This window comes from Tachysurus vachellii, chromosome 11, assembly GCF_030014155.1.
Source record: "Tachysurus vachellii isolate PV-2020 chromosome 11, HZAU_Pvac_v1, whole genome shotgun sequence".
Taxonomy (NCBI): Eukaryota; Metazoa; Chordata; class Actinopteri; order Siluriformes; family Bagridae; genus Tachysurus; species Tachysurus vachellii.
In genome coordinates this window covers 20,551,361-20,564,728 of record NC_083470.1, presented here as the reverse complement: position 1 = coordinate 20,564,728, position 13,368 = coordinate 20,551,361, and the positions used below count along the sequence as shown (strand labels likewise).

The 13,368-nt window shown below is 38.6% G+C and overlaps 1 protein-coding gene across 4 annotated transcripts in view; it reads right to left on the bottom strand.

The window, feature by feature from the left end:
• Positions 1-327: 327 nt before the first annotated feature.
• The window catches only part of acot7 (acyl-CoA thioesterase 7), a 64,480-nt gene continuing 51,439 nt past the window's right edge, over positions 328-13,368 (bottom strand). For all 4 annotated transcript variants that reach the window (XM_060882124.1, XM_060882123.1, XM_060882122.1 and 1 more), the window contains exons 9-10: positions 10,374-10,558; positions 328-711 (exon numbers count right to left, since the gene is read on the bottom strand). In XM_060882124.1, coding sequence (XP_060738107.1) covers positions 613-711; positions 10,374-10,558 — 284 coding nt within the window. In that variant the 3' untranslated portion in view covers positions 328-612. The remainder of the gene's footprint in view (positions 712-10,373; positions 10,559-13,368) is intronic.

Genomic DNA, 13,368 nt, shown 5'->3' with positions numbered 1-13,368 from the left:
ATATAGATCTATTTAAAGAGAGGCTGGTGAGAATGACTCTGCTGCTATAATCTATAATTTAGTGATAACAAAAACTAGCTTGTCTTGCTAACATCCCACAACATTAACAGCATCAACCTGTGAAATATTAATCAGAAATAGAAAAGGGAATTTTCCAAACCACTCTTGAATAAGAAGAATAAAACACCTGAGCCTCATCACATCAGCCTGTCTTTGATTATTTTCCTACAACAGCACACCCTGTTATGTTTAATTCCCTATTTCTCAAAGCTGTATAAATCATTGGATGGACATTATCCTAACTACAAATATTACAGACACACAAAGTTTTTAGTAGTACATGATGTTTATTATACCGAACGAACGATACGTTTCATAAATAAATCTCTTCAGACATAAAATAAAGATTTATATAATATAATCCTTCAACCAATATCTACATACACAAGGTACTTTGGTATGCAGCAGTTAATCGACAAACATGTAAAGTATGATTTAGATAAAATATTTTTTTCCCTTTTCATCCATTCTGCTACAATTAGTACAATTAAGGTTTTTTTTCTTGATCTAACTACAGTATGTTGCTGTATTATGCTCATGTGATGAGAAACGTCATTGTTTCCGCTCCTTATCCGTCATTCTCTTTGCCTTGTTTTGAAGGTACCGCTGTTTTCCTTCTTCAAAAAGCTTCTGCTCCTCTTCATCTTCCAGCTGCAGCCAGAGAGAAAAATAGAGAGAGTAAAAGAGAGAAGGAGAAAAAGAAAAATGACCACTTTTAGTACATTCACACCGATGCTGAGACAGTGAGGTTTCCGGTAACACATCATTTGAAGGTCAGCTTATGACATCTTTCTAAATCGAGCTGATGGATGATGTGCTGGCTGCAATTATAATCAGGATGAAGCTTTAAAACCAGGATGTAACATATGATTACGCTTTAAATGTGTAAGGGTTGATGCAATTTCTGACTTCCAAATCCAGTATCCTGAAAAGCAGCTTCGAATGAAAAGCTAAGACGCACAAACACAAGCAAACAAACCTCCAATACTAAATATAAGTTCATATCCATGAAAAGCTTCAAAAACTCCAAAAGCACAAAGAAGCATAAAAGGTGTGTCATTATATTCAATACAGAGAGAGAGGGGGAGCATCTTGCAAAGAGTAGAAAGATCACGATTATGTTCTGCAATTTTCTTTCTATTCTTGTAAATTGTTAATGTCTGCTAATGTTGCAGTGTCTCAACCAGCTCGTTTAGCTCCCTAGTTTCTGAATCAGTGAATCGATGATGCACCAGCGAGACTGTTCTTAAAATGGTTGCTCCCCTGATTGGTGCCCTGACTAGTAAACTTGGTAGCTGATTAAGATGCATCCTGTATCACTAATTCATATCAACTGTTTCATGTTTTGTATAACAGCTTTTAAAAAACAAAGCCAGCGTTCATGTTTATGCACATCCACAATCATTCCCGTCAAACAGGAAAGACAGATCTAACATGCAAACTGCATTACACCTTTCTGAAACTGAGTATATTTAACGCTGAAACAAGAACTCCACATTTATCAGCTGAAGATCGGAAAAACAATGTCACGCTCTTGTGCCTTTGTCGAGGAGCTGTGCGTTCAGGGATGCATTTCTGCTCACCAAGGTAGCAAAGAGGGATTATTTGAGTTACCGTAGCCTTCCTGTCAGCTCAAAGCAGTCTGGCCATTCTCCTCTGACCTCTTCCTTCAACAAGGCATTGTCAACTGCAGAATAGATGCTGACTGAATGTTTTTTTTCTTCACACCGTTCTCTGTAAACTCAAGAGAGTTTGTTGTTTTTGAAAATCCAAGGATCAGCAGTTACTGAAATGCACAAACAAGACCATCTGGCAGCAACAGCCATGCCACGGTCAAAGACACAAGGCTCATATTGCTTTTTCATTCTGATGTTTGACGTGAACTTTAATTGAAGCTCTTGACCTGTATCTGTATGATATTATGCATTAATCTGCTGCCTTCTGAGTGGATAATTGGATAATTGCTTGAATGTGCAGGTGTACAGATTTTCTGAATGGTCAGTGAGAGAATAATCTAAACCGTGGTACATTATTTTTGATGTGCGTACTCTATATATAAATCACAAGCAGATAATTGCCATTTTTTCAGGACATCATGTTTAAAGTGAGAAATCAAGCCATGTCCCTATTCTTCTTTTTAAATGGCTTCCTCTATGGACATATATAAGGTCTGTAACATTAGTTTTCCGACTGAATCAATCGCACATGGTTCTTTTCTATTTAGAAATAATAATTGAAATGGAGATGAGTCTTAATAATAAGATAAGTCGTATGTGTCATTTGTAATCACCTTCATTAGCTGAAAGATCAACGGTGCTTAATTCAGAGTCCTTTTTCATAGCTGCCCTCTGAAGCATGCATATTTTTATCATCAGCTATAGGTCACAAGGCAGTCATGCACAGCAGTGGCAGATGGCGGGAAACCTCCAGGAAAGAGCCGTGCAACGACAAATCAAGCAGGCTTTGTTTGCATGTGAACAGTGTTCAATTCTGATCGCATTACTATAAATGCTTTTTTGTATTAGAAGTTACACACAAAACATACAGAATGTGTGTGATAAGCAATATATGGCAGCTTGGACACTTGATATGTTTGGGCTTTTTATTAGGGCTTTTTATTATTGTATGTGAAATGTTGTCACAGAACAACACAGAATCCGGTTCTATACATGAGTCAACATGAGCATTAGGGCTAGAAGCACTTCTACTTTAAACAAAAGAAGATTAGCTGTTGCCAAGCTGGTTGCCTGGAGCAGAAGAAAGGTGAACTCCCCTTTAATGTCAAAGCTCGTCGGAAAAATACTCTCTTTCCCACTGCAGCAGTAAACAAAACGAAAAAAAAAAACTGAATGAGACATCATTCAGAATGGAATAGAAAAAGAGATTTCAGTGACTGTGGTGTGGTTGTTGCTTCCAGATGAGCTGGTTTGAGTATTACAGAAACTGCTGATCTCCTGGAATTGTCATGCATAACAGTCTGTAGACTTTAAACAGAATGGAGGGGTGGTTGAAAGAGGTCAGGGTAGAATAGCCAGGATGGTGTTGAGCTGAAAGGAAAGCTACAGTAACAAATGACCAAATGTTGGACCAACAGTCCATGAATGTAAATGTAATGAAGGAAATGACCTAAAGATCTGGTTTGAATCCTGTCATCCTCTCACCCAGGAACAGGTATCTGAGGCTAGAAACAATTAGACTACACTACAGATCAGTTGGCTTTATTAAATAAGAGGCTTGGTAGGTTTGTGGTTTGCTGCTTGTAACCTGATACAGTATGAAGAAGCTCTGACAGAAGCAGCAGCTGTACCATTTAAAACAGTTTTAAACAGAGTTTATTCCACACTCATTACCAAAGCAAACACTGCTAGCAAATACTAAGCTAATTAAGCCATAATGTCATCAGAAATGCTTTGAAGGTGGTGACATTGGTGGTCTTTGAGCACCACTATATACAGTATGATAATCAGAGTATTTAGTGATCAGGGTGAGTATAGAACATAGATTATAGAGTTATAGACTTAGAGTCAAGCAGCGAGTATGTGACAGCCGTATGAAGAAAAGAGAAACATCTGCTCTTTATCCCATGTTTTTTCTCTCTCTCTCTCTCTCTCTCTCTCTCTCTCTCTTTCTCTCTCTCCTTGTAAACAGCATCGTCATCTGACCTTGAAGGAACTCCTTCTGGGGTCACTGGCTGCCCTGCTGCTTGGACGAAGCAGGTCAGGCATGCTTGTCTTGAACAAATTAAATTCAGTTGGCACACAATGTACTTTAGCCAGGGAAAATGCCTGGCATCCTTCTAAGGCTATGTGTGTGTGCTTTGTGTATGTGTGTATAAAACTGAATCAACTGATAACTTTGGCAAGCAAACAATTATATGTGAAGTACATTTTTTTTAATAAGAAATAAAACACTTTGCTGTTCACTTTGGTGCAATACATCCTGAGCAGACTTACTTTCACTTGAATTTTATTTTTCACAGAGCAGCAGAAAAAAATCTGATTGGATAACTTCATGAGCAGGGGTACAGGCATTCTTAATAAAGTGGCATCAAGTTTATATACCCTATATCGGATAAAACGATATTAAGCCGATCTGCGTTGCGAAAAAAGAGCAAAGATTTACACTTAGAAAGAATTGCATTGTAATAACCCACAAGCTTGACATGAGCAAGCCCGTATTATCCAGTTGTGCACTTAATGAGATTTTTGTGCTCGGTGTCAGGAGATGCCACAACACTGTTTCATTCTGGTGATTGACCATTAATCGTAAGCGTGGTCTTGGCTTCAGATGAGCTGTTATTCTACTAATCTACTGATTTCTCTACTTGCTCTTGCTTTGTGGTCTAACATATTTTTGGTGATTCATGCTGAAGCTAATGGTGTGGTCGAGAAGCAAAATAATACACAGAGCTATTTCAGCAGACGGAGCGCTTCCAAAGCTCACATCATTGCCGTGTGGCCTCCCAGTTGGATACCTTGTTTTCTGTTGCATGGAACAGGTTTGGAATGAGTGAGGGTCACCTGACCTTGTGCCGAACACAAATTTACGCCAGAGAGAACTGACGCCGACTGGCCCTGACTATTAATTAGGGAAATGGCTGTGGTTCTGGGAGTGGTCCTGTGGAGGACATAATCATCTCTTGCCGCAAAGCCCTAGAGCCTTTTGGCTCCTTAATTACACAAATTAACGCAGGAAGCCGCTTCAAATGAACCAACAGCCCCAATGTGGCAGCTTTACGCATTTGAAGTGGCATGTAGCCCAACATTGATTTGCAGAGTTTTCTGGAGGGTAAGGTGTTGGCTCTGAGGGAATGTGAGCATGTATAATGATTATTAAACTTTTATAAAGGTAATAAATACACACAGCAAATGCAGGAAAAGAAGTGAGCAAGCTATTATAACTAAGCCAATCATTATCTTCTCTGACTTGACCAAAGAAAATAAAGTAGAAGTTTCTGAATCCAAAAAAAAAAAAAAAAATAGAAGATCTGGGTTTATCCTAGTTTTTAAGTAACCTGGTTTTAAATGTTCATACTATAATGATATACTATTAAAGCATTTTTTTGGAGGCCAAGAACACAGATCATAAACATACTTCCAAATTAGGTCCAAATCTGTATTGTGTTGCATGGTGGTGCTAGAGCGTTGCCAGCACTTGGCCCAAATTTGGTCAGAATGTTTCTCAGACCCTGCTAAAATCACAACCTGGTAGTTCTGTGTGCTGCCACAGACAACCTTGCCTTGTATAGCCAAAACCTTCAGACTGATGGCAGAAGGTCTAGACTCCATAGCAGCTTTTATTGGCCAAATACCACCAAGAAGCTGCCTGACTGACAAACGAATAGTAAAGAAAACTTTCACAATAGTAAAGAAAAAAATCACAGTTCGTTTTGTTCAGCATCATGTTTTGGGGCGTGAAAATGTAAAGTCAATGATCCATATTAAATAAAACGATGCATGTATATGGTGACATATGATCAGCAGATATGTTACTCAAACACCGCTGACGATTCATTAAAAATCTCCTCGTCTGCAACGGCAACTGGCTAAAACGTTACGTTCAGGATGCTGTGCACTCTGTTTGTTAGAGCGACTGAAAGCGTCACACAAATTAAAACGTCTTGCTGCACAGGGTCTCGGTTGAACTTATCTGGTGATTTTTGTAGACAGCATCAGGGTGTTAAGCCAGAATGTTTCATTTAGGCAGATCCACTGGCGCTGAACATCATCATTTTTCTCTCCCAATGCTCTTTCCAGCTTGACCTGACATTTGTAAATGTCATAAAAGTTATTTTATTTTCCACCATTAAGCACAGAAAATCCAATTTAGGGCTTGAATTTGGAGTTACAGGATAATAGAACAAAAACATACTTTTAATAATCGGGGAATAGTGCTTTGTAAATAGCCTGCGTCCAGGCGTGTGTTATGATTTCGTGACCTCGATTTGGTGCTTGAACGTGTTATTTGATCATCTGCTGAATAATTATGCTAGAAGTTTAGCACTGGTTAATGTGTTAATTACAATTAGGACTATTCATGTAGACACTAAATATAAAATAGTGATAATGTCCTAGACATCAATTAAATGTTCCTTTCAGTGCTTTCTTCAGTTTATAAATGCCTCTTGCTTCAAGGTTACATTAAATTACATTTGACAATCCATGGAAAAAAACAAGTTAGGCTTTCTTTAGTCAGCAGTTTTTACCCCAGTTGTTTGTGTTTGGGTTTAACTCTTCTTTCAGTACACTGGTGTTCTCTTCCCATTTTTGCCATTACACTGGTGCTCCATTCTATTTTTTACCAGTACACTAGTGTATTATTCTCATTTTTACCAGTACACTGGTGTTCAATCCAAGTTTCTACCAGTACACTGGTGTTCCATTCCCATTTTTAACAATGCACTGGTGTCCCATTCCCATTTTAAACAGTACACTGGTGTGCCAGTGCAATTTTTGACAATACACTGGTGTTCCATTCCCATTTTAAACAGTACACTGGTGTTCCAGTCCCATTTTTAACAATACACTGGTGTTCCATTCCCATTTTAAACAGTACACTGGTGTTCCAGTCCCATTTTTAACAATGCACTGGTGTTCCATTCCCATTTTAAACAATACACTGGTGTTCCAGTCCCATTTTTAACAATGCACTGGTGTTCCATTCCCATTTTAAACAATACACTGGTGTTCCAGTCCCATTTTAAACAATACACTGGTGTTCCAGTCCCATTTTTAACAATGCACTGGTGTTCCATTCCCATTTTAAACAGTACACTGGTGTTCTAGTCCCATTTTTACCAGTACAGTGGTATCTTCTTTCACAGTCATTAAACATCACTCTGGAGTGACAAGACATTTAATGCTAAACAAAATAGGTAGAAATGTGATTTTTGGCCTCTGGTAAAATTAAAAGCCAGTGTTTAAAGGTAGCAGTAACGCTATTGAAAAACCTCGTTTTGGACAATTCGAACAAACTTGAATGGAAGTGGTGTAAAATACACACATGCCATTTGCATAGTGTGAATGAAGAAGCCCAGTAAAGCAAGTGCAAAGCCCAACTCAAAACACAGGTAACTTTCCACAGTGTAAATACCGAGCTTTGGACTCAAATTGTCAGTATCGAAACTACAACTAACGGGAATTGCACATCAGTTTGAATTGTTTTCCCCTCACAGAATTATAACTGATTTTGATTTTGTTCCATCAGAGTACTCTCACCCACACCTGCCTCAGTCATGATATACAAACATTCTTCCACACATCTATGTCCCTTTATGGGAGTGTAGCAGTATTCATGTAATAATGATCTGCTTACAGTAAGGTGATAGCTTGAACAGTGATGGAGAAATGGCAAACGCACTGGATTGTCTTAGCATTCGCACTGCTGAAGCCCTGCTGGCTTGCCAAATATCAATACTGAGAAAGGAGCACTAAATAATGAAAGGCAGGGGAGAAGAAAAATAAGTACGGTCTTATAAAAGCACGACTAAAGTAATGTTCGGGCAGCTTCTATTGTTGAGATGTAAGAAAAAGCATTGTTTTTAATGTAAATTTTGTTCTTAATTTTGTTTTAATCAAATACTTTATAGTATGTCATAATGCATGATTTCCTGCATAATATGTTCCTCAATGTTATCATTAAGATGATTAAAAGTTAGAGAATGATTGAACTGAAGCAAATATTCTTACAATATAGCTTTAACTGTACACAAAGGACTGAATTTGCCTCGCTGATTATAAAATGGCATATCAGCAGCAGCCCTCGATGCATAAAGAAGGGAATCAGCGAACACTTTAACCTCATAGTGCACACACACCACATGAGCTGTGCCTAAAAATAAACGTGATTTTCACATCGCGGCCCAGAGGTTGCTACGGTAACGCAAGTTGTTCCATGCACAAAGGACCAGATATGCCAATCGAGTAATGGGTCCTGAAAAGATGGTGACTATAAAGAAGAAGAAGAAGAAATCTTAATTTGTCACTTTATTTTCTTCGCTCTTATCTTGTCTTGTTGTTTAAATGCTGTCCTGAGGAGAGAGTGATTATAATGCTGGCTGTAAAAAGGCATGGGTGCAACCCTTTTGAGTGAACCCATACTGTGTTTCTGTGCTCTAACCATTGTGTGCATGTGGCATTAAAGGTTAGCCGAGAAGCCGAGACCTCCCTCTATCACTCTATCCTCTTCTACCCAGAGGGCTGCTCTGCTCTAACACTGCTCTGCTCTCCCACCCCCACCCACCCCATCCCACGGTCTCCCTTGATGAAGCGCTAAAATGGGAAAGACTAAAAATAGACGTGGATCTTACACATGGTAGGGTCAAAAAAGAAAAAAAAAAACACCTGAAGTCAAAAAATAGCTGCTGCAGCCTGGTCAATATACTATTTATAATCCAGAGCACACTCACCAATGGCCATGACAAGCTTGATTAGAAAGTAGGAAGGGTGCTTAGGCGGTTTTCACTCAGCTGCTTTAAAAAGCACGAAAGCCTCTAGTGAATGTAGTGTTGCACATTTATTTTTATACCAATTGTGTGTTTAGAGCTCATTTTGCACATCCCTTAGCAGAGCAGTGGTTCATGTGCTGCTTTAGTACTGCACATTGTGGTCACTGTTGAACTGGATCAGGCCAGGGATGATGCACGCATCTACAGAGTCTTCCCAAATAACGGTCCGGCGCTGGGTATGAAGTAGTCTAGAACTTGTGTCAGCTGTAATATCACAGTCTCTTTAATTCTTTATGAGAGGCATGTGATGGAAAACCAACCTGTGGTAGCTTCTAAAATCAAGAATTTTTGAGAAGTAGCCTAGAGTCTATAATAAAAATAGACTGTCACAAATATATTGGCCTTTAACTCTTTTAACCAGTATGCTGGCTTTCCATTACACTGGCATTTTCAGTAGAAACAAACAAATTATTTTATTGCTGAAAGTATCGTATAAAAAGAAGTCAGGACCCTGTTGGCTTTGAGGGCGAGAGGATTTTACCTCTGTTGAGAAACACCATCAAACTCTAGGAGCTCATGAAAAAGAACTTGAGGCATCTCAAAAAGGGTTTTACAGTATATCACAATTTACTTTGAAGATATAAACAATTGTTTGAAAACAAACTTACCATTGTTGTGGTTACGTAACACTTATGAAACACTAGAAATTGTTAAAGCCCTGAGTATCACAAGAGTCATTACGCACCACTGCGGAGTGTGACATGACAAATAAATTCAATGCTGAACACTGACACAACAAAAGAAAACTTGAAAACTGCATATAACTTGGTATCACATGTTATCAAATGGTATCTGTGTATCACGTGGTATCACATGGTGGATATAAGTGGCATTAAAGGCGGAAGTACAAATGTCTACAGGACATGCTAATCTCCTAACACATTCAGCGTTCAAGACCTGCGACTGTACTGAATATGTGCTAGAAACATACAAACACTGAGCTGCAGAAGAGCTTAATTTCCTAGCTGGTGTGGTGCACTTAAGGATAAATTTCTCCTTGAAGACAAAAACCTTTATATACACAAGCATTAAGTTGTAAGTACCAGGAATAACTTTGGGAAACTTGATTAGATATCAGATTAACTTAATTTCTTTCTCTGATGAAGAGCTGTAATGTCACTCTGCACCCATTCAACCCCAACCAACTCTGAATGCATACCAGCAGACAAATCGAAAAAATTAGAGCCGGGTTCCTATGAAAGTCTTTAAAATCTTTCTCTTTTTAACCCTGATTCGTTCTACATGAAAGATGTTATGTAGCAAGAATTGACAAGCTTGGAAAAAGGTAGTTAGCAAAAGAGGAATGAAAGTTAAGTTATGCTGAACAGAAAGCTAAATTTGGTGGAAAATTGCCTCAGTCTTCAGAATAAAGGGCTAGTCACACAAAAGGCTAGAGTAAAGCTGTGTCTACGATTAAGGGCTAGAAAATGGTCTTGTAGAATGTTCAGCATCCATACAGTATCTTCCCAAAAAGGAAGTTAATTAAGTGGCCGAGCATATCTTGGCAATCCATTCTTTGTCCGTAGAGAAGCATCAAATCATTACCAGCGAGCCATTAATGGATTAATAGAGCCAGAGGAAATTGTTATTAATGGAGCTTTGAAAGAAATGAATAGGCTAGTGTGCTTCAGTTCTCAGAGGAACGCAGCACTAAAGCCAAAAGGGTCAAAGAGTTTAATAAAGCAAGTTCGAGTCACTATTTTTCATCAGTGTGTCACACCAGGTGCTTGATTAGATGACTAAAAAAGAACTCTGTAATACTGCATGCTACTTCCCACTGTGTAATAAAGGAGGGCTTGTGTCCTACCTTCAGAGGAGGCACAGGCAAGGGCTTGTTTGCTTTGTCCAGAGAAATGTAGGTGAAGAAGGCAGTGACAGCACGATATTTCCCCTCCTCTGCGTTCGCCAACTGATCGGCATCCACAAACACCTCGATCTCCATTGACTTGTTACTGGTAAATGTCACTCTCCCGGATACTGTGATCACACAACCTGTGAGGATGCCAGAGAGTCAAGCATTAGGGCAATTTATCTTCATGCACATTGTTTACTGAGAGAGAAAGGTGTATGTTTGTTGCATAGAGGTTGCTGTTTCCAAGAAATAAAACACGCCTGGGCATGATATTATAGAAAATCAATCAAAAGTGAGCTGGTGTGGTGTGAGAGTTGATTATTTGTCAATGCTAATTTTTTCTAAAATGTCGTAGGACACCCATAAAACAAGCTAGTTCATGTTATCACTTATTTAAAAATAAAAGCTCTTTCGAAAAATGCTAAACAAATTGCATGCTTTTTAAACAAATGTATGTGCATTATCCATGATACAAGTCCCAGTGTTAGTTGTTATAGAAACAAGAACGTACTAGAACGCAATCTGAATATAAGCTTGTACTGTAATTCACCTTGCAGTCTATCAGAGATGTTGTTACAGAAAATTAATCAGCACCTTCTAATCAATCACGTTCAAAAATTCAACGGCTCTGAGGTGTGACAAATGATAAAATACAATATGGTGAGGAATACAGCTGAACACAGACTTTTCATGCCAACATGTGCAGGCTGGAAACTTTGTCAAGCTGCAGACGATATTCAAACATAAACACATGGTCTTAGCTGATAAAACGTTGTAGCCTTCAGCATGGAGAACCAGTGATTTTGTGCAGCTGGATTGCGACGTCATATATGTACTCTCAAAGGAGAGAGAGAGAAAGAGAGAGAGAGAGAGAGAGAGAGAGAGAGAGAGAGAGAGAAAGGGAGAGGGAGAGCATGTGTGAGAGCACATGTGTGTGTCTCCTGACAACATTGTGTTCACTACCAGGAAAAAGCAGCCCCTTCCAAAAACACCCAATTACTGCTTGTAGCTTCACGGCTGCCCACTTTGATCTTATCATCCAAGCGTTTTTTCCCCCCTTCCTTTTTCCCAAAGCATCACTTTGGCTCTTTTATTTTTCCATTACACAGGCCCCGGCACTGACACAGGCCCTGCGTCAGTACCTGCTCTGTGAAACACATCTCCGAATGCGTGAAGGTACTTCATTACTGTATTGCAATTCTAATGGATGCTGACTCACATAAATATAAATATAAACATACCCATTTACTGGAGTGCTGTATAGAACAGTGCACTAGTCAAATTACATCCTAAGACCCTAAGTGGCCATTTCAAATGATTTAAGAAACGATAACCTGTTATTTAGAAGATAATAAAACACACACAGCTGATACTGTCATCTTTGATATAAGGAATATTAGAGTATTATGTATGTCGCAATGTTTATTTCCATGGAAACTAGGACAGATGGGAGATATTTTATATGTATACCCAACCTTTAGGCTATAAATACAAATACTAATGCGTGGACAGATTAATTCAGCTTCGACTGAGAAAACTGTACAAATAAATTCCAATTAAATAAATGATTAATTTAATAATTCTATGTAGCTCATTAATTGAGCCTGAATATAAAAACCTAGGCTATCTATCTATATGTCTGTCTGTCTGTCTGTCTATCTTTTTGTCTGTCTATCTATCTATCTATCTATCTACTGTATATCAATGGCACAGTTTATACAATCATGCAGGTGCAGCTTAAGAACTTAGTTGACGTTCACATCAAATATTAAAAACGAAGAGCAAATGTGCACTTGGTGACTTTAACAAGCCAGCAAGTCGTTTTCCACCAAAAGAAGTGTCACTCAGTTGATGTATTTATTTATTTAATTTTTTACATAATTCTGTGTAAAACATTAGAGACTCAGAGATCAGCTAGATAAAAGAGATAGACAGAAATACTCAAACTAGCGCATCTGCCATGAGATCTGGCATCATGCCACAATTAAAATCACTGAGATCACATATGTCCCCTGTTCTGATGGTTGATGTGAAGGTTGCCCGAAGCTGCTGGCCCATATCTTCATGATTTTAATGTGTATTCCTAATAAAATGCTCTGTAAGTAAATACCAGCGACGCTACACAAACTTCACTGTTCTTGCTGTCCACCATACCTTTGCAAATAAAACTCTCCAATTACTAAAGTTACAATAAGCTGCCCTTTTTCTCCACCTTGTCTCCTAGTTTTGCTTTCATAACCTCATGTTTCGCCAATTAAGCTATAATAGGTCTGAAGAGCACATCTGAGGTGTGAGTGCGCTTCTTATTATTTAAGCTCATATAATGAATTGGACTCAGCAGGGAACCAGGAGTTTCTTACACTAATTTAGTTAAGCTGTATCAGTTTGACTGCTTGAATAAAGAACAAGATCATCACCAAGTGTCCCCCTTAGTTTCTGTTGCCAGAAGGACTTTTATAGAGTTTAATAACTGACTTTGATTTTCATCTTTAATCAACTAGGGAGGCTTTAATATATTTGCTTTGTAGATTTAATGTTATTAAAACAAACAGCATGGTGTGTGGTAGCAGATAAACAAATATAGCCCATTACTGTTAAAAAGTAATACTTTTATAATACTATAGTAACACTATGTTTATATTAATGTCCTCCTTCCAATATGTTATATACCGTTCCAGAGAAACTATTCACAAGCAAAAAGAATAATCTCCATTATGTAAAAAAACATTAAGAAAACATGTTATTTAACATAAGGACATATATCATCATTAATATGGTGCGGGGGGGGGCACGGTGGCTTAGTGGTTATGACGTTCGCCTCACACCTCCAGGGTTGGGGGTTCGATTCCCGCCTCCGCCTTGTGTGTGTGTGGAGTTTGTATGTTCTCCCCGTACCTCGGGGGTTTCCTCCGGGTACTCCGGTTTCCTCCCCCGGTCCAAAGACATGCAG